Raw genomic sequence first — 25,921 nt, 5'->3', positions numbered from 1 at the left:
CCCAACAGATTAATTGTTGATAAGATGGTGTACAACCAAAACAACAATTGGATACTGCTTTGATTTCACTACAAGAATTTCGTTAATACATGACAGTTTGAAACATGTGCATAACCATCATGGAAGGCAAAAAATCCGTCATGTATATCGCGTCATAATTTGACCACCGCACACTGCATGACGGATTCTTAACCGTCATGGAAATGTTTAATAGACATGCTCATAACGGCATTAACTTGTGTGCCACATCAAAAGCTGACATTGATGTGACGTGGCGGCCCATGAAGTAATCGGCCCTACAAGAATTTTGGCCCGTTAAATTTTAGGTCTATCCAAGGCCCACTAGTTTCAATCTCGGGAATTAACCCATCTCATTTCTCCTCATCCACGCAAACTCTGAGCCACCCCTAAAAACGCAAATCTAACCAGTATAAATTTTCCAGAAGATATATGCTCATATCATTAAATAAAGGCAATACATACATACACACGGCACACAAAATTACATGAAAAAGAAAAACTTAAAAGTACAGATATTTCCGGACAATACATTTGTCAAGGACTAGCAAAACACAAGAAACTAAAAATAAAAACACCCTATGCTAATTCTATCAAGGGCGTGGTCATTCCGTGGATTTCTGGACGCAGATCCGGCCAACGCCGCCGACATCATCAGAGATAGAACATTATCCACCGATATCTCGCCTCAACCCGTGCTCAACATTTCCTGCGCATGGACAAACCTGAAGACAACCTCAAAAAAAATTGAAAGTAGAGAGGAAGGGGGACCTGGTGGGGCGAGCGACTCAAAGCCTGTCGGGGTCGACGAAGAATCCTGTTTTTTTTGTGGTCGGTGGAGAATCCGACTGCGTAGGCGACGGGTGCGTGGCTCGTGGCGACGAAGGACTGCAGCGTCCCAGCACGGCGCATCCCCGGTGGTGGCTCTGTGCATCCCCGCAGTTCAGCACACCAACGAAGGGGTCGTCGCTCGCTCCCTGCAGCAACCTGCATCGACCAGACCGACGCCGCAGGGACTAGATCGGGCCGGTGGGGAGAGAAAAGGGCAGGGGAGCCTAGAGGTGAGGGAAGGGGATGGTGGTGGTTGCCGTAAACGTGTAGGGAGGAAGGTGGCTGAGTACCTGAAAATATTCCACACGATCTTAATGATAAGAGTCTAATGAAAATATGCTCAGTTAATATCTAACATAAGTGCAAATATAATTTTGTATTGACACCTAATTAAGACAGACATGTATCAAATGTTTTATTCCAAAGTGGATTCATAAAAGTTATTAATAATATGGAGGAAATTGTCTTAGATATCTTGAGGCTTTCGGTCAAATTCTCATATGTTCAAACTGAATGGGACTGCAAACATAAATGTGTGGGTGAAAATAAATGGTCAAATTCTCATATATTCACCCCAATGATTTTGTGCACTTCAAAGTTTGAAAATAAATGTGAAAAACAATTGTGGTCGTATTTTATCTGATGAACTAGAATTAAAATGTACAGCTTCAAACCCAAAAAACTGCAGTATGTGAAGTTCTGTATATGCCATGTCATCTTTAGATTGTGACCATCAAAGTGTTAACACCAAACTAATTAGAAAGTAGGCCAAGGGACTGCAAGCATGTCTTACATATATGCTAACTACTAAGCAATGTATATGAGCATCAGATTACATCATGTGATTTCATACTTTTAATTTTAAAACTGCAGTATGTGGAGTTCAGTTCTATATATAAGACACAAAAGGTTATCTAGTGATGCTATTTCTTATGCCTATTTCTTATATACAAGACGCAAAACATACTCACATTGCCTATTTCTTATGCAAACTATTCCACTTCATAGGCTGCTTCTTCCACTACATGTTGCTCTGAAAAATGTGAAGACATTTATCAACCACCCTGTAAAAATGAAAACTATGTTTAATAATATAGATAACTCGGCTGACCATAAATCAAATTAGAAAGTAGGCCAAGGGACTGCAAGTTATGTCCTTGGTAAGTTTAATGGATGAACTTTTCAAATGCACAAATGATGTTCAGGTAATATTAGGCCATCACCAAAATAAACACGAATATCTCATAAAAGCACCATGTACGGAGATTATTAAGATTTAAGTACTGCCTTATTCTTGAACTAGATCGTCATTATTATAATTCAAGTTATTATCCTCCTGCTGCTTAGTCAGAATGGGGTTGATAGGCTACAATTAGTTATAAATCTGCTCAAACCACTAACTATCCATCTTCTGCATTTTAAACAGACATGTTAGAATTAATAGCCTAGCCTATTAGTGATCGATGCTACATCAGCTCCCCTCCAACAAGCAGGACACCAGACACGAATCTTGTTGTTTTGGTACCTGCCACCACCACCACCAGCATACCCATTAGGTCCATAGTTCACAACATTACTATATGGCACCTGTGGAATTATCATATACCCAACAGAAACAGCGACAGGGTACCTAGGGAAACCAAGGCCTGGATATTTTGAAGTGAAAGAAGTGAGGAAGAGAAATAATTATGCCATATCTGCAGGGTGAATCCAGCTATAAATATCACGAATGCCAAGGGAATGTCTAGCTGCACATGTTAATATATCCCAGCATTCTCAGTTGTGACATTCTAAATGGTGTTGTGACTTGTTTTTAGAAAAAACATGCTAAATGTTGTATTCTTCAAAGCAAGAAAGGTATTATGAGAAGGCACCCCATTTAAGAAAGCAAGAAGCAGAGTGGTAAAATTAGAACTAAAAAGTGGTGAAAATTCTAGGATTTACCTGCATATGGAAACGGGGAGCTCAAATTAGGTGGGTAGTGAACATCCTCAGACAACTTGCTTAATATCAAATATATGGCTCGCATATGACTGTTTAATGGTCCTGTGATGGTAACACAAATGGAGATTCTACTTAACACCAATACTTATTACCACAAATAGTTAGACAGTAGTATCTGACACATAAATATATCTATCTTCTATCTCATCTGGAAAAAAAAGAACGGAAAGGAACATGTTATTTACCTAGACATGTTGGCATTATAGGCAGCCCGTTAAAAAAATGTATCCCCTACTGCATACTTGACAATCCAACAATATTTATAAAACGCGGAGTGTGCAGTGCTAATAAGCTTACGATTATCTCATTCTGCATTTGCAATTTGATAATTTACAGTTGCAAATTTTTTCAATGAGAATATTTCACTTCAGTCCTATGACTGTGCAACTGACTTTTTTATAGTGAGTTATATATTTATCAAACCTGCTATAAACTAGGTTGGAATCTAATTTTCTCCCAAAAAATTGAAACCGACCCGACCATCTATAGCATCAACGAGAGCTTGTAGCCTACATGCTAGCTACAAAAAGAAGTGTTACTCCAGAATTATTATTTATTATAGCAATAGCATCAGTATAGCTGGTTACGCATATATCTGATTAACTCATCATGCCGATGCAGACCTAGAATTCAGAAATTTGCAAGCTTGGAATTCAGGAACTAAAGTACCATGTCCCTCTAGCCATCGATCAGGCCAAAGAATTAGAAACATTGACAAGGTATGAATTCTTTGCTTCTCTGTACTATACGGATCCAACTAGTAACCTTCATAATACTACACTCTTCTTAAACAAAAAGGAGCTGATTAAGTGAGCAGGGATCAGGTTATGCTTTAGATCAGCAACATGTCCAAACCACTCGACAGTAACTACCAACAGTACAACTCTCAAGTTGCAGCAACCTAGCAGTTCGATCTACTCGAGACACAGGGAAGAACAAGAACAAAGACAACAAATTGGGGGAGGGGGGGTTGGGCGTGCTCGGTGAAGGCGACGGCGGACGGAGCTGTCGGCGGCTGTGACTCCAAGGAAGGAAGGAGGGGATGGGGTCGGGGACACGGGGACGTGGAATGGGGTTGGGGGTGGTGGACGGGAGGATCTCGGGGTCGGTCTATCGGCGGCTGCGACCCCGGAGCGGTGGTAGGGAACATGTGTCGATGGGGTGGGGGGAAGCGTGAGGACGATGGCAGCAAGGACGAGGGTGACGCTGGAGCACGAGCAGGGCGACGGGAGGGCGGCGGGGACATAGGTGGTGGAGCGCCGGCAGGGCGGCGGGGATGGAGTGCGACGGCGGCGGTAGGGAAGTGGGGATGGAACGGGGATGTATTTGGGTTGGGTACTGGATTTCGAGGGTTAAGTCAAAATTGGGCCGCCGCGCAGCCCAAAAATTTGCCCGACCGCCGCCAAGTCCTGTTCTCGCGCCTATGTCAGCCTCAATTGTTTCGAGGCTTCCCTGCTTGACACGTGTACACATACGCCGACATTTAATTTGTGCACGTACACCCTATCTACGCCGACACTTAATTTGTGTCCATACACCTACCTATGCCGACTGTAAATCTGTTAGGCCTAGACATCTGCCAACAGATGATAAGTTGATATATGGTTGCCGACAGATACATGGGCGCTAAGTGATCGCCGACACATAATTGGCCAACTATTGTGCAGACTTGTCGATGATTTGAGGCCAAGCTTCGGAGCTACGCCGACTGATTTCTTGTAGGGATTAATGAGCCTTTCCCCACAGAAGTGTGTCACTTAAACTCTACAGTGGTGTAGTGATACTTGCGGGTTATCATCAATCCCCTTGGCTGTTACTTGGAATGATTAAATCTTGTAGTGGTAGGTAGATAAATTACAAAGATAAAATAAAGAAAATAGAAAATTGCGGCAAATAAATTTTGAGTTTATATATATGATAAATGTAGACCGGGGGCCATAGTTTTCACTAGACTTCTCTCTCGAGCACATAGCATATGATGGGTCAACAAATTACTGTTGGCCAATTGATAGAAAAGAAAATAGTATGACGATTCAAGACAATGATCATGTATATAGGCATCACGTCCGAGACAAGTAGACTGACTCTTGCCAGCATCTACTACTATTACTCCACCAATCGACCGCTATGCAGCATGCATCGATGATATTAAGTATAAAACAGAGTAACGCCTTAAGCAAGATGACATGATATAGACAAAGTAAACCTAATCAATGTGAATAAACTCCGTCGTATTATCCTTAATGGCAACAATACAAATATGTGTCTTGTCCCCTTCTATCACTGGGATATAGAGCACCGAAGATTGAACCCATCACAAAGCACCTCTTCCACTAAAGATAAATCAATCTAGTTGGCCAAACAAAACAGATAGATCGAAGAGAAATACATAGCTATAACACATGCATAATAAAGTTCAGAAAAGACTCAATTACTTCTCATAAATATTCAGATCATCAACCCAGAATTCATCGGATCGCAACAAACAAACCACAAAAGAAGATTATATCGGATAGAACTCCAAGAACATCGAGGAGGATAGAACTCCAAGAATATCGAAGAGAGAGAAGAAGTCATCTAGCTACTAGCTATGGACCCGTAGGTCTGTGGTGAACTACTCATGCATCATCACAAGGGCAACAAGGATAATGTAGAAGCCCTCCGTGATCGATTCCCCTTTCGGCAGAGTACCGAAAAAGGCCTCCATATGGGATCATGGGAGAATAGAAACTTGCGGCGACACAAAAAGTGTTTTGGGTTGCTCTCTTTTGGTTTCCTGTTTTTAGAGAATTTATAGAGGTGGAATTAGGTCAGACGGAGTCTTGATGGGTCCACAAGGTAACAGGGCGCCCCCAGGGCGCGCCCTGTTGCTTTGCCGTCTCCTCGGTTTTTTTCTGGTCTCCTCCCGAAGCTTCTAGGGTCCCTTTTCTCCAGAAAAAATCGTCAAAAAATTTCATAGCATTTGGACTCTGTTTTGTACTGATTTCCAGGAAAACCAAAAAACAGGCGAAAAACAGCAACTGGCACTACGCACTGGGTTAATAGGTTAGTCTCAGAAAGTGATATAAAATAACATATAATTGCATATAAAACATCCAAGATTAATACTAATAGCATGTAACAATAAAAAAATTTATAGATACATTGGAGACATATCAGCCATGCCTCTCGCGGAAGCAAAACCGTGCCTCTCGCAGAAGGAAAAGAAAAAGAAAACACATTTTTTTTTCTGTTTTCGAGAGGCACGGCTGTGCCCGTCATGAAAGCAAACCGTGCCTCTCCCGGAAGCAAAACCGTGCCTCTTGCGAAAAAACATGTTTTTTCCGTTTCCAAGAGGCATGGCCGTGCCTCTCGCGAAAGCAAAACCGTTCCTCTTGCGGAAGGTAAAAACATGTTTTTTTCGTTTCCGAGAGGCACGGCCGTGCCTCCCGCGAAAGCAAAACCGTGTCTCTCACGGAAGCAAAACCGTGCCTCTCATTTTTTCCATTTCCGAGAGGCACGACCGTGCATCTCACGAAAGCAAAACCATGCCTCTCGCGAAAGGACAATATAGGAACACGTGTTTTCTCGCAAAAAAATATTTCAATTTATTTCATACAAAACCTAAGAAAGGTCAGTGGAAAACCAAACAGGTGAAAAAACCCAAAAAACCTCGTCTAAAAAGACAGATACGCGTGCCAAAAAAAATCCGGAGGAAACCCCAAGAGCGCCACACATGGCGGCTGGCGTGCTCTCAGCCCAGCCCCAAGTGATTGTTGGGAGGCTCCCGAAGGAGCGATCGTTAACTAGTTGCTCTCTTCTTGTCCAGACGTCTTAGCCGGTCCTTTGATGCCAGCCGCCACACACGGTCACACGCACATCTTCTTCTACCTCGCTTCCCGCACAACATCTTTCCTCCATTTCAAATCAACATGTGTTGGATGGTTAGAAGGACAGTGGTATCCTCATTCCATCAGAGTTTAAATCTTAGATTTGACATTGGTGCTTGTATTATTCCTGAATTTATTTCAGGCTTCCGGCAATGTCCGTTCAGCTGGAGAAGACGTTCCATCAACTACGAGGCGCCGATGGTGACTTAGTAAAATCTCAAGATGCTATATTGACTCGGTCTCTCGAAGATGCTCATAGATTTAGGGTGTGTGTGCATGTGTTCATAGGGGTGACTTGATTCTTGTGTATGTGAGCAATTTTAATTGTACTATGTAAAACAACAACTTTCCTCCGTTCTTATGCTAGTTCGTCTCGACCTTATTGCACACCCCATCCCTTCCTGCTCACTCGCGTGGTGCTCGTGCCCTGGGGGAAGCAGGAGAGGAGCCTCCAGGCATGTATCAACGATGCACAACAGGAGCTGCGATGCTCAGGCAACCATGTCCCCACGCCGTCGTCATGTGGGCAGCCTTGGCAATCGAGGATAGCTGCAACAACGTCTAGCCTGTAATAGATGATACATGGATTCCTTTTTTGGGTTCAATTGAAATCCACAAATGGGGAGAAAACTTGAGATTGATTTGAGTTCGGTGAATCGGGCAGCGATTTCCAATCGAACTGAACTAATTCGAACCTCGATCTGAGTCGAACGTTCTAGATCGGAGTTCGGGGCCTCTTCCAGCGAATCTGGTAGGCGTAGTTGACTTTTCCAGTAGTGTCTAATCTCGACTAGCTACTCTTTCAATCTTGCAGAATCGATGACGACAACACCAATGCCCAACAAGGTTCACAGTTTTGTGGTATCCGGGAGGTTCGGGCGTGGGGCGATAAAATTACTTCTTACTGCCCAAATCCAGAAGAAAGACCAATGCTGATAGAAAAAACCCGAAGTGTGTTGGATCTCTCTTTGAATTGCCTTATTCCATGGCCATTTAAAGTTCGAATCTGAATGTCACTGATAATGGTAACATGCTTTAATGAGTTTCTGTGAGTTGGCGATTCATACATTTCATGCACTCATAAGTTTTTGCTATTGATACCATCTTTAGGGCTTTCTACCCAAATACATGTCTGCCCATTGAACCTACTAAGCCAATAAGCATATCTGACACTCCATAACACTGCAGCTCAACATTATCGTGTAACATATATGGGAGGATTCAGAAGAATCAAGATTTTTACAGAGGAATGAATCCATGCTTAATAGCTGCCGACCAAACTTGCTCGATGTCCATCATATCATCTCCACACTCATGGATGCCCCAACCTTCTAGTGCATGTACCATTCCAGCAATGCGCCATGCGCTCATGACCCTTCTTGGAAGCCAATTCTATTCATAAAGGGAGTAGCAACACATATTAGTATCTATCAGATTATCTATTCTAATCTTGGATAAGAATCTGTGTATGTCAAATGTCCTATTTCGCTATCACAAAATTTACATAATCAGGCAATGAGATCATCTATTTTCGCAAAAAGGCAATGAGAACATATATACTGCTAGCACCTCACAGGTATGGACGTTCTGCATTGCCTCTGGGATCCTCATTGCAGGGCTACTCAAGTAAGTGCAATCCTTGCGTATCTTCTTAAAGGGAAACTGTGATGTAGGAATAAATGTTGCTCCTCTTGGTGCCCCCATTTGTTGCTTATCATCTATGATATCTCCTATCCAGATCTGTAGCAATGAAGAAGTAATTATTGAATATATTTCTTATCAGAGTGTTTCTTTTCTTCCTACTATGGTAGCTACATGGGTTTACAGTCTAATCGTTGTCATTTGCTGGTAGATGACACTATAGCTTAATGTTTGCTATTGTTTTCCGTAAAACAAAAAGACGGGGGTGGGGGGGTGGGGGGGGAGTAGCAATTTTTTATAAGCATTCACTGTATTGTCTAATATCTCTAGTAGTTATACTTAATTACATATACTCCACTTACCATATATGCACCCTAGCTAGAAAGCTTCTTGAGGGTTTTCATTCCTTTTTCTGTATAACTTTCAATTTACCTGAGGTATCTCATCACTGGAGAATTTCAGATAGGCAGTGCTGCTCTCTGCAACTCGCAATTTCAGCATGTCATATTCCTTCTTTTGGTTCATGATTACCTACACAAAATTGCGTATATTTATAGTCATTCTTTCAAGAAATGGGACCAACTCATACAAAAAGTGAGCTACTAAACGAAATCAACAAAGTAGCAAGGTGAAAGTTAGGTACCTGGACACCTCTCTCGCATAAAGCTGTAGCTGTGGCATGTGCTACCTTAGAACCGCCTCCACAGAGAAACACCCGCTTTGTATCTAAAGGGATGCTCTTGAGAACAACTGCTGTTGCTAAGCCACTTCCGTCAACAAGTCGAACTCTCAATTTTGGATATTTTTGTGTAAATAATTCACCACTTCCATTGAGTTGTCTTTCCTGGGACCAAGAATGTGAGGGTTAATATATTTGCGCTAATCATCTGTGTGCAAAAAGTGCATCTGACTCTTGTAGCACTTCTAGTCAAAACCGTATTAGTTCCACAAACTGGTTGGACTAATCAAAAGGTTGTCCTTACATAGTTTTTTGCCAACATTTCTGAATGTTTTGTGACCCGATCAGAAGTTAGGTGTCACGTGGAAGAATGTATGAAGAGTGTGTTTAGCACGTGGTTTTAACTTCACTTTGAGAAATATTTCAGCACCTACCAGAATTACTGAATTTCAATGATATCGGTTTGTATTACGGCCAAAGGACCGAGATGTTCACTCGAAATTAGAAAAACTGAATATTTTGAAAATATTTGTATTCTTGTGTACAACTAAAATGACTGAAATATTTTGATCGAAATGTAAAAAAATTTGTGTCTACTAAAATTATTGTTATTCAGTGAAATTCATCAAAATCTCAATCAAAGTGAAAAAGGTGGTGGTAAGAAAGAAATTTTTTGTCAACATGCCTGATTGAAAAGTCCAAGACTGAGCACTTTGACCCCTCTTCGATCCGCATCTGATATTGCCTGCTCAATTAACCTATTAATGGATTCCCTCTCCCTAATCAGGCTGTACTGCAGATGGAGAAAATCCTATCAATTTGCAACACTATGAAGGTACAGGATTCATGTAACGTGGAAAATCCATTACCTGGAAGTTGTATCTTGGTATCACCCATGTTTGCATCATGATCTTCTTCAGCTTGAGACTTTCGACGACAAACGCAGATGATCCATAAACCCATGCCAGTACCATTGATAGCCATGCCATTGGCCATATCATCCACATATACCATACATGGTTATCTGAGGGCCGAGAGGCTACAGAGGCAATCGCAACCCTTAGATGATAAGTCGACTGCAAGGTGGTCATATGCGTCAAGTGAACAACATCTGGTGTTTCCTCTGTTCCAATCAGTGTTCTCTCATACAACTCGTCAGTTGACTTGTCCATGGTGTTGAATATGTAGTCATAGATTGGCATAGCCAATGAGTAGTTTGTACGAAACTTTGTATGATGGAGAGAATGATACCTATGGGGGAAATGGAAAATACCTTTGAATAATTTGGTTTGTGGTTTTATGAAGCTATGTCTAAAGATTTCAACTATTTGTTCATGTTTGCATTATCCACTGGTAAAATTTGAGTAAGAACATAATGGACCTAAAGTCTCAGCACTAACATGATTGCAAGGTTGAACTTAAAATGCTATACTTACGATGGAGTGTACATGAGATACTTGAGAGGAGGGAAACGTTGGAAGATCCACTTTGGGAGCATCTCAAAATTGCAGTGTCCCATATTATTTATGAAGTCGTTGTAAGCCAGGTATAGGACAACACCCAAGACAGAACCATATCCCATATAAATTGGTATCAGCATGGGGATCGAAAATAACAGGAAGTAAGCTATGGTTTCAACAAATGGATGGATGACAGCTGCCAATCATATGGTAAAATTTCATTAGATTTAAACCTTCATATATACCAAATCAAGATGCTTTATGCAAAACACAACACTAATTGTTAACGCAGCAATCACTTAGAGATTTGTTAAGCAATAGAACATGTAGAGAAATCTGAACTAGATTATTTTTGGAAGGACCAAGATGGTAAACACCTCATTTCTGAATAGTATTTTTGGTCTCAGAATGTTATCCTGATTCTTCTATTTTTTATTTTGGACATATCTATGCTTTGAATTTCTTATACTCGTGGAATCAGAATGGATATTGTAACTCCAACCAACGGGACTTTGATGCATGTACAGATGCTTTCAGATGTCATTTATATCTAGTGGTTATTATCTTAAAAAGGTCTGATGTCAGTTTTTTAAACATGCCAAATTGAACTTTTTTTGGCAAATTACGTGACACGAGCCTGGCAATATCCTTCAGCAAGCATGGCAACTCCTGGCATGTTCAGTTTTTTTCCAGGATTTGTCATGCTCGCTGAAGGGAATTGATGTGCTTTCAATATGGTAATTCGACATAAAAAATGTTTCATTTCCCATGCGTAAAAATCTGACATCATATTTTTAGCATTTCCATAAAAAAAGTCTAGTGGTTTTTGGCAGTTTTAGAACACAAATTGGTCAAATTGGTTGCAATATGTATATATCTTTTACAGACAAACCACACTACAAGTCATTAATTGCTATTTTTCTGTACATGTGTGCTTCCACGTCATCCGAATTGTTTTAGCCATTGGATTTGCTAGCCTGGTCAACTAACATCCGTCCGATTTGAACATCAGAGTCTCTGTACCATGCAACATGCATATATCATGGATTTTTAGTGCTGCCGCATTTCATTCATGACATAGTTTGACTCTTTCTTTTCCTTTTTTCGCATTTTTTGTTTCTTCTTAGCACAGTTTAAATCTTAAACGTGAATCTGTATTGTGTACAATGTTTAGAAATCTAGAAACTTGTGAACTCAACCCGAAGCAAGTATAATCTAGACACTTGTGAACTTAATGCCACTAGTAATGAAATGATTTTTTTGTGCGATCCTTGTTTGTGAACTTAACACAATGATTTGTTACCCGAAGCAACCATAATCTAGGCACTTGTGAACTTAATGCCACTAGTAATGAAATGATTTTTTTTGTGCGATCCTTGTTTGTGAATAACTTGGTGGCGTTGTGCATCGTTGTATTAACCCTCTCATCCCTGAATGAGGTTACTTACCTGTTATAGGCTCTGTGACGATGGAGGCATGGTGGTGGGAGTGGTAGCGGGAGTAGAGGAAATGGTGGTGCAGCGCTCTGTGGAACCAGTAGTAGATAAACTCAACAGGTCCTACGTGAAGCAACGCAATGGCGATAGCTCCCTTTGTTTCCCACATTGGCATGAGTCTGACACTCGGGATGGCCGCATAGGCCACGTAGAAAAACAGCGTAGCAAGGATGGCCTGGTCATCCCTGTACAGAATGGTAAGGATAACTTATTAGCATTACACGCAACATATCATCTTTTAGATTTCAGGTAATTTGAGTGTGATAGAACTAGAAGTGAATATATAGCAGGCTGTGAATATATATCACTTACCAGGATCTCTCCCGGTCGACCTGGTCGAATTCAAGGCTGCGGTCAACAATGATGTGCTTCCTCCGTGCGGTCTGGTGGCGAGACAAGCTGATCCAGATCTGGTTGTGGAACAACCTCAGAAGCAGAGCTGGTAACATGGCGGCGTATACTAGGTTCATGTCTCCCCATCCCTTGGTGACCACACTGTGCGCAGTGTGCAACGCCGCGGGCGCCAGGACCAGGTACTACATATGAGCGGTGCATGGTTAGAATATCATGTGACATTGATGAATGGGAAATTGGGAGTTAATCAGCGGCGTATAGCATGTGGCAATTAGATCTGTGACCGTTTCAAAGTTGCCGTGGCTTTAAGTTTGCAAATGTCTTGGTTTTGAAGTGAAAAGGAGGTTTGTGTATGTCATTCTACTTGAAAAATAAAGCTACTGCAGGCAATTCATATTAGGATCGCAAGGCCAAGGAACAAAGACAGTTCAAGGTTTCATGAGAAGGACTTGAGCTGCCCAGCAATACATACATCTGTATGATTTGATTGCTGCTATCAGAGATTTTACAGGCGCATATGTTATTGTACTCAGGTTGCTATCCACAGTGCAAAGAAGCCAGGAATTTGTCAAAGGTCCCTTTCCTCTCTATTTCTTGTGTTTTCTAAAATTAGTCAGTGCAAAATAGAATGGTACTTCCTCTGTATCAAAATGTAAGGCTTTTTTTTGGATTAGATTGAGACTCAAATACCGTCTTACATCTTGACACTGAGGGAGTACCTCATAAAAAAAATAAAAAAATAAATAGAAATTTGAACTAAAACCACGACACTTATTTTGGATCGGAGGGAGCACTACTGTTTACTTTCATCGTTTTCTTGAAGCAACATTTCTGGAACATGTGAAAACTGAAAAGTACTCGGTGAATTGGCAAGATGAGACTGGAACGCTTATGCTAGAATTTAATACTCTATTTGCAATTTAAAATACAAGTAATTATAATTAATTGATAACACAAGTGTTCGCTGCAACATGCAACTCTTCATGTAATTCCGGTTCCACTTGACATTACGATGCATATAAAACTTTCTTTAATTTAATGTTACCTTTTCTGAAGGATATATATTCTAGAGAGAGAGAGGATGTTACTCAATATATGAACATGAATTTAGATAGATAAAATAAAACGTCACGTCCTACCTTTCGGAACCCACAACTAATATCAGAGAGACAAAATATAACATACCTTGAAGCTGCCCATCCAATGCCATGGCCATTCGGTCAAAGGGCCCGGCCTTGTTGCCATGGTGATGGATGAGCGATGAATTTTCTCTCTTCCAAGGTAAGCAGCTACTTCAGCAAGCAAGCTCTGGTAAGAACTTGAAGCTCCGGTTGAATTTATATATGCATGGACGGCTCGATATTACAATACGGTTTCACAATATTCTGGTAAGAAGTCTTCTTTTCCATGTGCACTCCTTTTTTTCATGTGCCCATGCGTGTTTGCTTTTCCATTACCAGTCTTCATTTATTCACAGTATCCACTTCCCCAACTGTATTTTTCAGTGGCTTGACCTTCCAGGGTACACTCTGGACAGAAGTACTCAAATCCAAGTCATGAAAAACATGCTTTTTACGACGTTTGATCGCATAAAACATGTTGTTGCTATGCTGGTGGCATTTGTGTTACTTAAGTGAATATTTTTATCTCCGATTTGGTTTACTACTCAGCAACCCATGCATGTACAAAGTTTAGAAAGTATAAGTGCATATAATTGTTCTATACGAAAATAATGAGACCCATTTTATGTGATAATTTGTAAGAGTTGGAATGTAGGAAACCAAATTATGTGATTTTGTGCGATTGCATCTTTAGAGGATGTTTGGATTGAGAGATTCTAGGTAACAAGGTTTACATAAACGTGATTTCGGTTGTAACCCCCAAAGAACAAGTTTGGGTTATCTATCTAAATCATGGATAAGTACGACCGAGTTTTCTAAAAGCCCCAAAACTAGCTTTTGCATGGAGACAATGGTGTTGTCGAGCTCGATGTATTGAAAACGCGACATTGGAGCCAGGCTGGTACTCAACGACAACGAACTACAACAAGAATTGGCTCTGCATGCTTGGCATGGCCACTACTGGACTCGCCATGCTCGTGTTCGATATTAGCATGCCTAGATTGGCCATGGCTAACACCGCCTCTAGCGGTGTCCTACTCTATACCGGCGTGCCCCCGCCCGTGCTACATCGCTATCATTGCTGCTTCTACCTACTGCGCGTGTATCGTGTCCGGCCCTCGCAAGGTGACGAGCATATGACCATTGGAAACCTGAGACCCCTGGTAGAGCCCTTTCACCGGGCCAAGCTAACCACCCAAGCCGAATACTCAAGACGACCATTGCGCCACCCTATGGAGCTTGGGAAAGATATCTAATGGGCACGGGGCTACAGATGTGGCCAACCCACCTTGGGTCGGTCCAGCTGATGTAACCCTAGCCTTACCGAATATATAAGGCATTCTATGGAGGGTACGAAGTGATAAAACATATGCTATATCATCATAGAGTTAGAGTTCTCACCTACCTCCATTTTCTTCCTCTCAGTCGTCAGCCAGAGTGCTTGTAACCCAAGAAACCGATCTCTCTAGTAATCCTCCTGATCGCCGGTGAGTACTTGGGCAATCTAACCACAAATTGCTGTAGTAAGGTGTTACCTCCTCTCGGAGAGCCACCGACTGTTGACGCGCCAGTAGAGACGGTGCGCTCGGGTCCGTCGATCGGATGGAGATGGCCACTCCAACCCAGAATACCAGTGGCTTCTCATCGGGACGGGATCTCTCCCTTGGTTCCCTGCACTTCGTCCCCGACGGTGCGGAGAGATGAATCCTCACTACTTTCTTTGCTAGGGAACAAATCTTCAAGTTCAAGTGTCGGAGTTTTCCGTATGATGACTTTGGCAAGTTGCATGTGTATAACAATGCCTCTTGTCACACAACAATCCAGAATCTCATACCTCAACCGGCGATGAGCTTTTGGGATGAGTGCCCTCGACGAAGGAGAGCTTTGCATCCCCCAACTAAATACTAGGAGGCTCCAATGAACCGGAACGCATTGTGTTACATCATAGTGGCACCACCCTAGGAGGAGGATGTCTCCCCCATGGCCCGAGATCTCTACTCCGCACAAGCGAATGTCGATTGCTCCTCGGGTATCACGTTGGTGGCGTTCCTCCGGCACCTCACGACAAAGGGATCCATGTCAAAGGAAGTGACATACCTACGATCCGGTTTTAGATGTAGATATAGCCTTCTTCCCCAAAGACCCTAGAATTTATTGAATCTACACTACTAGGGAAAACCCTAGTAGTAGCACGGGTTTTGAGGCTATCAACAACGCGGGCAGCCGCGCTACTACTACGGCGCTATAGCTAACTGTTAGTAGTAGCGCGGTCTGTACACGCGCTACCACTATTGACTATATCAGCAGCGCTTTTCCGGAACGCGCTACTATTAATTAGCTGTAGTGATTTCCTAGCCGCGCTACTGCTATATCTTTCATCATTTCCCCTGGCTTCCTACCCTGTTTCAACTTCAATAAATTGCAATTTCCAGATACTAGATACTACTAGATATCAATTTCATAAAGCATTATAGGTACTAGGTAGTACTCCCTCGGTTCCAAATTACTCATCGTGGTTTTAGTTCAAATTTGAACTAAAACCACGACCAGTAATTTGGAACGGAGGGAGTACTAGATAACAATTTCATATATACTCAACATGCATCCTCAAGCAGTACTAGGTGATATCGACGACAATCATCATATGTAGTTCTAGATGATATCAATGACGATCATCATATGTAGTTCTACATGATATCGACGACGATCATCATATGTAGTTCTAGATGATATAGCCACACACACATATGTAGTTCTAGATGATATCGACGACGATCATCATCCTCAAGCCTGGGCGGTGGGTGTTCCTGATAGTAATTAGGATGGCCTGTCCAACACGAAGATTCTTGCCAACGAGGAATCTCTTCCGCCCAACCGAGTTTAAGTGTGTGCGACCGTCTGTGTCCATGCGGTAAGTACATGTGGTGACGGAGTCCCTTGCGGTAAGGCGTAGTCCAGCTGAGCCTTCTTCATCAGGCTCGATACCACAACTCACAGATAAGTTCTTTGACAATTTCTGAATAAGAAAAACATATCAATTAATAAATAGCCTCGCACATACTCTTGCAAATATATTTCTATTAAGTATAGATTTCTACACTACCAAAAGATACAGTACTACACATTTGTACTAATTAAGCATTAATTCTACTAATAAGTATATATGGATTATCTACACTATTAATAGTTCCTTGGATTCTACACCAATAAGCATGTGATCAGACTCTACACTAAAGCATATCATCGACTAGATTCCACACAGCATATCATTTGACTCTACACTAAGCATATCATCGGATAATTTGCATTTGTAAGTATAACAATAAAGCATATATATATCATCAAATTACTACAGTCAGTATAACATACCATTTCATGCCGATCGACCATGGTACTTGTCAGGCGGGTCACGAATTGCACCCCGACAAAGTCATCACGTGGCGGAATTATGTCCCATAGGTTGCACACCTCCTCCTCGCTGAGCCTCATTCTTTGAGCTATGATGGCTTCATGAAGTGGGTTCTCATCATCTTCATCCAGTGGGTCCTCATTATCTTCATCATCTTCATCATCTTCATCATCTTCCACCAGGTTGATATAAATGACAGCCAGCTTGGGTCTTTCTGCTCTGAAGGTGAAGCTGATCAACTCACCACCAGTAAGACGCATGCGGGCGAGGAAATGGGCCCATCCATCTCCTCCAATCTGCGACATATTGCGTCCTTTCTCGACCTCCATAGTGTATGGCCCCTAGGAGCCTCAAATGTCACAGTGTCTCCTGTCAGGTTGTTGAATTTCAACCTCACATTGCATGGGACGATCTGTGTAAAAAAAGCAAAAATGACACAATGCAGTAATGCCAACACTAAAAATAAAATAGTTGTTACATTTCATCTAATTTCTTACCGCCGCATGACGAAAACTCGGCTGGAAGTAGACGCCGAACAGGTTGCCAGTTGCAAGGCTGCTGGCGCACCTTGACTTGCACAGTCGACATGGTGGTGGTGGTGGTGGCGCCATTTTCCTAAAGCAATATGAGCAAAGGATTAACGATCCACTTCACAGGAAAGAAAAATAATAGCATGTGATATTTTTGGTTCTTCTTCAGTTATATTTTCATAGTGGAACCCGATCCCAAAAAGTAAACAACAAGCTCTCAATTTGATGAAGAGATTCTTCCGCGAGAAGCAATTTGATGGACAATTATAATCCTAAGATCTAGTAACATACAAGATGACAAGGTATCACCTACGAAAGCATTTCAGTGGCACCTATTGCCGAAAAAACTATTTGGCCCCTACCAAAGGTATAATCCTAAGATCTGTAATAAGTTATCTACCAAATCAAAGTACCACACCTACCAAGACACATTTCATCTAATTTGGCCCCTATTGCCTAAGATAACTGATTAAAAAAACAAGTGGCAAATTTAATTGGGATTAACTTAGCACTTGCAAACTAAATACTTCAATCAAAACCAATATCTAGCAGATCACGGTACCACCTACCAAAGCATTTCAGCTAAATTGGCACCTACATTTTGCAAAAAATAACTTATTACAGAAAAACAAAAGCATCTAGTTATCCATATGAAATTCGTAAGCCTTTGCTGCATCTAGGTAGGGCAGCCCTCGGGGGGTGCTGTCGAGGAGGGGGGATGGCATGGTGACCTCGGTCGGGGGTGCTGACGAGGGGAAGGCCGGTGACTTTCCTACGAGAGGGGGCGACGACAGCGGCCGGCGAGGGGATCGAGGGCGGTCGGCCAAAGGCGCCCGGCCAGAGCTCATGGGCAGCGACAGAGTGGGCGGCGAGAGGGTGGAGGAGCAGCGGAGGGGCGGCGAGAGGGGGGAGGAGCATTACCTGCGGCGGCGGTGGCAGAGGAGAAACCCTAACCGCAGCTGCCGGCGTCGGGCGGAGGGGGACGATTGAGAGATGAGCGTGCGGGGGGCCTGCCGGGCCGCGTGTTTTGTTTTGCTCTAGCAGTAGCGCGGGCACGGGGAGCGCGCTACTGCTAAGCCCAATATCAGTAGCGCTTTTCCTAAAAAAACGCTACTGCTAAGTCTAAGCATGTAAAAACATCAAAAATATCATTGGTCATCATTGATCTTTTTGTGTAGAATCTAAATAGTCAACATGAATCCTCACCGTAACTGTATAGGCACAGGTGAGGATTCATATTGCACCACAAATCCTACACATATAGTTCAATGAAGACCAAGTGCTCGAGATAGTTTGAGAAGTAACATATTTAAGGTGGTAAATGTTGGGTAACGCAGCAGAAAACAAAAAATTTCCGACCTACGCACCAGCCCAGGACCACTATGGAGACTGCATACATGGTTTGATCTTTTTCGTTACCGACTCGTAGCGCAGCGGGAAGTAGAGTTGATGACGATCGGCGGTGCAGATCCCCGCAGCTAGGATTTACAACCTCCCAACCGCGAGGATGTATTCCATCATCTGCTCCCTAGACAGCCCTCCGGGAGGCGGTCGAACAGCCCCCCCGGACGGTGTCGCGGACAGCCCTTTGGGAGGACCTTCGAAACTCGAACGGTCACTCGGACAGCCCTTCGGGAGGACCTTCGAAACTCGGACGGTCACACGGACAGCCCTTCGGGAGGCACTCACGAACTAAGACCGAAACTACGATCTCTCTACAGAGTTGCACACATACGGTGTCATCTATCCGGCAGGGCTTCGCCGTCCAGAACTAGTTCCTGCCGGAACCCAGACAGCCTTACGGCTCTACGAAACTCTTTTCGTGGGAGGGAGAGAAGAAGCCAGATCATGCATGGCACATGTATGTGAGAAGGGATGATCCTTTAGGCAGCCCCTTCCACCCCTATTTATAGGCCAAGCCCAAGGGTGGCTTCTCCAAGAAGCCAAGGGGGGAAATACCAAAAAGGCCCTCAAGGTGGCTTCTCCAAGAAGCCAAGCAAAAAGCACTTTCAATATTCATGACGACGTTTTTCAGCGTCCGTTCGAACTGAAAATATTTATGTGGGCTCAGAACATTTCCAGTACCCACTAAAATAATTTTCAACGCGTTCCGAAACAATTTCGGTTTAGTGATTTTCATCTGCGAAAAGCAACAAGAATGCGTTTTCACTATTCATGAAGACAATTTTTCGCGTCCACTAAATCCGAAAATATTTCTGTGGGTCCTAGAATAATTCCAGTACCCACTAAAATGATTTTGGATTCGTTTTGAAACAATTTCAGATTAGTGAATTTCATCTGCGAAAAACAGCCAAAGCGGTACCGGCAGCTCCGAAACATTTTCGGTTTTTATTTCTGAAAATTCCAAAAAGTTTCCAGAATGATTCTGGCACCCTCCAAGAATTATCAGGCATGTGCCGAAACCATTTTGACTTAATGGCATACCCCGAAACAACTTTTTCGGTTTCACCGAAACTCATCCGGTGACCTCTCTCTGCGGTACGATTCCGCTGTCCGAAACTTTTTTGGTGATTTTCTCTCAGACTCCCTGTCTAGTATTTAGCAGATAGATGACCCTTAAGCGTGTGACCCTATAGGTTCGGTGAAGTATAGACATGACTTGGAACCCCTTCCGATCAATGATCAACATCGGAGCCGTGGACACCCATATTGACCCCTATACCCACACGAATGAATATTTGAGTGAACCTCCAGTTGAGGTGAGCTATTCCTGTTGCTTCATGATATATCACAAACACCTAAGGTGAGATTTATTGCATCCCCGTGGGCCAACACTTTGTCCACTATGCAAGTTACCTCGTTACCGGTTTTGTTCTCTTTTCTCGTTTCGTGTTCCGGCATCCCCGTGATCAAATCACAAAGTGTCTGGCCAGACGATGATGGACACCGTAACACCGAGTGGGCCCGAGTATATCTCTCCATCGTCGGAGGAGCAAATCCCAATCTCGAGCTATCAAGTTACTTAACATACTTTCCCATGAACCCGTAAGCCGCCGTAATAGCCATCCAGTTACGGATGATGTTTAACAAACCCCAAAGTTGATGAAGCAAGCATGAAGAAACTCGATACTCTCATGGTCTAAGGAATTATGCAAACATTAACTATCTCTGTGTTATAAACCATTAACTTGTGACGAATGAATCTCTTAGCATAACATCAATCCGGGTCGATTCAACACAAATGTTCTCTTAACATTGTGCCCTCAAAATTGCTGGCATAGACATGCCCATGATCAGGAAAACAGAACCATCATGCAACACTTGAGCTAGTCTTAGAGGCCAGACTAGGAATACTTCTTACCTTTTATTATTCCACACGTGCATATGAGTCTTCCTCCGAGCCTCGTGGATATTGCAGACTCGAGAATCATTGCAGTTATAGCATGGAACATAAACATAATTATGAACTCGGAGATAAATAATATCATTTATTATTGCCTCTAGGGCATATCTCCTACAGACTCCCACTTGCACTAGAGTCAATAATCTAGCTTATGCTAATGCACTTCACACCTGTGGCACACCGGTGTAAATATGCTTCGCTTGTGGTATAGCCTGATGTCCAACGGATCTGACGACTTCAGTTCCGTGTGTATCTTTGCATGTCCTCGCGTTTTCACGTTTTCACAAAATTCATATTTTGTGTGAACTTGGCTTTGTATGTATGTGAATCACAGGTCGAACCTAGATTCCTCAGGCTGAGTTATGGAGCAACTACCTGCAGTAGTGTCCCATTGTCAAAAGCCATCTTGGAACTATACTAAGTTCATGAATGAACTATATGATTCAACATCTTCTTTGTCGCTTCTAAAGCGTCAACATACTTAGCCCTTGTTATAGAATTCGCCACAGTAACTAGTTTGAACGAATTCCAACTAACTGTGCCACCACATTGTGTGTTACACAAAACCCTTAATTTAAATCAAAAATCGCATGGAGAAAAGATGAAGACTGTATCGATGTAACATTTTACAATGAGCTCTTCATGATCTCTACTTGCGAGAAAACCATGTCATCAGTACTTACTCTAGTACTCTGTGACATCTTTCACTGTTGTCCCATGATCAGTAATTTGATCACGTTGGTATCCATACTCGCAACACCTTGGGAGTATCGGACATATCTGGTTGTTTTACATACCATGGAATACATGATTAATCCAAACACAAAAGTGTGTGGAATCTGCATCATGTATTTTACTCATCAGTGTTTTGGGACACCGAGTCTTGCAAAAACTCTTTCCATGTGACTTTGGCAAGAATCACTCCTTGGCGTTTTAAATGCTAAAAGGTTTTAGCATCTTGTCAATATGTATTCATTGCTTAGCCCCATTAGGTAAATCTATCTCCATAGATCATCATGCCTAATATTGAGGCTATTTAGCCTAAGCACTTCATCGAAAAACTATTTTCAAATGAAGTCCTAATTTGTGTCAAGAAATTTATTTCCAATTACCAATGTGCCAAGCACATAAGGTTTTTAGAAATATTATTACGCTCCCACTTACTTTCTTGAATTACAAGCATCTTCGTTACCCATTGATGAAGTCAAAACCCCTTTGACCATTTCATCAAAACACGAAGATTCCAACTCCATTTTGCTCTCTTCTGTCCATTGCTGGAACTCTGAAGTTTGCATACCTACTAGCATCATCTGGATCGACAAATTACTTTGGACTGTATCATATACAAGTCCTAGCTTTCATTTCCATCAGATGGAAATCCTTTTATCATCCATGTTTCATATCTCATGATTGAAATATGTATTAATTGCTAGTTCAACCCGAAACGACTTTAAGCATCGCTACGATGAAAACAACCTCATCGTAGTCAACTCTTGAACTTGTTATTTCAACAAGTCGAGCTTTATGGATAAAACATTTTATCCGTATTAGTTTTAAGTTCCATAAATATTCGTTAGACTCTAAGTCTTCCGAAAGGTGTATCAAGGTTTTAATCTTGAATCACTTATATGGAAACTAACTCGGGTTGTATTGGCATTTAGCCAATTCCGGAGTCAGGGCCCATCAACGCTTCCTTGTGTATCGTAGGTATAATGTTGTCTAACAACAATATCTCGTTTGCGCACCTGAGAGGTTTGCACGAGCCTTGCCTACGTGGTTTAGCTGCAAGTTCGACCGAAGTTCATACATTTTATTGTAGAGATTTCCGTATCAGTCGCAGTAGGAAACTCTGGAATTACTTCCAAGGTCTCTTTCCTTTGATCTGATGACGTAGATACTGTTTATCTCGTCGAGTTGCACTATTCTCCCACTCACCTTTTTGAAAGAACCATTCTCTTTAAAAGCGCGGCAAAACCATTTGCCTCGGTATAGTGAGGGAGGAATACCCAACATTTTGGTATAACCTACAAAGTAGCACTTGTCTGATTTGGAATAGGTTTGTAACCTTTTACACAAGCCCCATATTCCAAATGTTAAGAAAAGATATAACATGGTTGGGCGTACCATACCATGGCTTCATTTCAACAGACCCGATGTAGCTCTTTTCAGTGTAAAAGCCGTAGTCTCTAAAGCATCACTTTAAAAGGGATAATGGCAAATTTATTTATGTCATCTTTGACCTTAACATGTCATAAATGGTTTGATTACATCTCCACGGACTTTCCACTTGCAGTGGTGTTACGGGAGGTGCAAGTTTATGAAACCCCTTTCACAACTCATCGGACATCCGCTAAACATGTAACTCAAATATTCCTTTGTGCAATCAAATGCAGAAACATAATTTTCTTGTTACAATAACTTCTACTTCATTTTTGAGAACCTTTCGAATGATTTCAAAAGATCCAGACTTACGTCTCATCAAGTAAATATCCATATATCTACTTGAGTCATTTCTGAAGATAAATAAATCCACCACTAACAACACTTATCGGACTACACACATCAAATGTATGATCACTAATAAGTTTGTTGTTCGTTCCTTATGGCATGTGAACGGTATTTTAGTCACTTCACTTTTCGGAGGAAAGTTGCAAGTGTCAGATGATTCAAAATCAAAAAGAATTCAAAATCCATCATAATGGAATTTTCCATGCGGGTTTCTCCAATGTGACCAAATGTAGTGCCACACTTGTGTGGTATTCTTTTAGTCTTGCGACATTTAGCGTTAGTGTTATGGATGTATCATATTACCCTCAATATTCATAACATACGTCCCATCGATGATGGAAGTATGGCCCTTATGTTATTCATAATACTTAATAACAATTGTTGTTTTTATGAACAACTCTTTTGCAACAAACATTGTGCAATGGGCTAGAGTGTATGAAACTCTAAAATGAATTATGAAGTAAACCCAGAGGTATTGTATTATTATCAATATTCATAACATACATCTCATTCATAATGAAAGTATGGCCCTTGTGTTATTCATAACATCGAACATAAAAAGTTCTCTTATGAACAACCTTCTTGCAAGATACCTTATGCAATGGGATAGAGTTTGTAAAACTCTAAATGAATTATGAAAATAAATACAGACGGCAATACACCGATGGAAGGTATAGTAACATTTACTATGTTCCCTGTGTATACCTTAACCTCATTTCTAGCTAGTCTTTCAGGCCATAGTAGTTCTTACATCGAGTTGCAACAGAATGCAATCGAGCGGGCATTTTTGTGATGAACTCACAATACCCAAGAATTAGTGATTAACATGTTTAACCATACTTCGCAAGAACTATATCTTTGACCAGCCTTCTATACATCAAAAAGTTGTATGACATTCATACATGAGCTGGATATTCCAGTTTTCTTTCCTTTTGCCTTTATACTTCTAGCAGTTTAACTTTTAGTATTTCTCCTACTCTCAGAAGAAGCACCCAAATTAAGAGTGGCATTAGCCCCAGACTTCCTAGGCGTGTAAGTCATACTAACACCCTTTGGACACTTCCTTTCTCTTTAAGTTGTTGTTTTATTCACCTTTCATTGTATGACAGGCGTTCTTCTGGATCCCTTTCCCAACAGTCAAATGCATAGTAAACACTTTTACTAATACTTGCAAACAAACATTGCTTTGTTTGTATCTGAAAATAATTTTCAGTTCCATGAATATCATATAACTATCCCAACTTTCGAAGTTTGGGTTTCATGGAAGCAAACATATTCCACTTGACCGTAACAGAATTCTAGCTTTTGGATCGAAGGACGAGAGTCACATGATCCATAGCATTAGCGGGAGGATACGGAAAGCATGCGATAGGACAAAGTCCTTCTCAGCACTTTTTAGGACAATCCTCATATTACGTTACCAATCGTAAAGTTTTAACCAGATATTTAACAGCTATTCAATTTTAATAGGGAAGGTGGAAATGCAAGCCATTATTCTACAACTATTATTCAAGAAACACTTAGACAGTGTTCATAATTAATTGCAATGAGAATTAAACATGTTAATTCAACAGTGCGCTCCCACTCAAATCAATATCTCTCATAATTGATTTAGAGTGATTCAAGATCCATATTTCTATTCGATGCCATTGACGGGTTCATCACTGATGACACAAATTTCAATCGGTAGGCCAACTTGCCGATCACATCTCTATGTGATTCTTGTTCATCTTTCGATGGGCGTGTTCCGAGCTCAGGACTCTCATGCCTGAACGTCAAAGACAACCAAGTGATCTTGCTGCGAGGTCTGACCTCACCCGCCTCATTCCTCTCGATTCGTTCGTGCTCATGTGTACATGGCGCACCCCGAAAAGATACGAATTTCAGACGGTGCTACACTTGGGTGAACACTAACTACTTTGATATTTTAAGTGAGAGATCACCCTAATAAAAAGCGACTACTGCGCAATCAAGAAGGGTGCATCATAAGGGATAAACATCTCAGGCAATTCATAATAGCATGATATGGTATAGCCCTTTCTGACGGAGAAGTATTTCATTTCTTCGTCTTCGGCATTCGCGTCGGTGTTCACCTTCACGAAGATTGCCACCACCTTGTCGATGCACCAGATAATATTGCTATCTCTATAGCTAATAAAATAAGTGCATTACTTAAGGTTGACACGCAGGTCATTAAAGTGACAATCATATGGCTCCAACCATCATGCTGAATCATGACACGCAGGTCATGTTAATTACATCATATAGTCATCTCATACATAATCAAATTGAATATGAGCATTGCTATACCACATCACATGCACATCCTGCAAAACCAAGTTAGACGCCTCTAATCGGTTTATGCAAAAATTTATTTTACGTGGCTTCTAAGGTTCTGACTTAAACCGCAGCTACCAACGTTTTATCATCAAGTATGATTATTCAAGTTGCTAGATTAACATCTCGGGGTGTATGAAACACGGGATAATTAAATCTCGAGCCCCATACTAAACTTCGTCATACGCATGACCCCCGTGCAGATCATATCTACAATGCCCTTTCATCTGCGAATTTCATCTTTCTTTTGACTACGGCAGAACCCAAAGAACTGATAGCACTTCCATGATCAATCAGGAT

At 41.7% G+C, this 25,921-nt stretch overlaps 1 protein-coding gene and 1 long non-coding RNA gene across 3 annotated transcripts; both read right to left on the bottom strand.

The window, feature by feature from the left end:
- Positions 1-422: 422 nt before the first annotated feature.
- Positions 423-4,181, bottom strand: LOC120968341 (uncharacterized). 2 transcript variants are annotated; one of them, XR_005762765.3, is made up of 3 exons: positions 2,794-4,181; positions 1,821-1,913; positions 423-1,139 (listed from the first exon to the last, which is right to left on the bottom strand). It is a non-coding gene; the product is annotated as an uncharacterized lncRNA (long non-coding RNA). The 2 variants fall into 2 exon arrangements; XR_005762764.3 differs by having other exon boundaries at positions 1,821-4,145.
- Positions 4,182-7,961: 3,780 nt separating this feature from the next.
- LOC109733084 (very-long-chain aldehyde decarbonylase GL1-7-like) lies at positions 7,962-13,597 on the bottom strand. The gene is made up of 10 exons (XM_020292285.2): positions 13,538-13,597; positions 12,311-12,534; positions 11,951-12,183; positions 10,479-10,698; positions 9,912-10,293; positions 9,728-9,835; positions 9,007-9,207; positions 8,796-8,894; positions 8,292-8,462; positions 7,962-8,114 (listed from the first exon to the last, which is right to left on the bottom strand). Exons 1-10 carry the CDS (start codon positions 13,595-13,597, stop codon positions 7,962-7,964), a joined length of 1,851 nt encoding a protein of 616 aa, XP_020147874.1.
- Between the last annotated feature and the right edge of the window lie 12,324 nt (positions 13,598-25,921).

The sequence above is a fragment of the Aegilops tauschii genome, chromosome 7, assembly GCF_002575655.3.
Source record: "Aegilops tauschii subsp. strangulata cultivar AL8/78 chromosome 7, Aet v6.0, whole genome shotgun sequence".
In the NCBI taxonomy this organism is placed as follows: domain Eukaryota; kingdom Viridiplantae; phylum Streptophyta; class Magnoliopsida; order Poales; family Poaceae; genus Aegilops; species Aegilops tauschii.
This window is presented reverse-complemented; position numbering and strand designations above follow the sequence as displayed.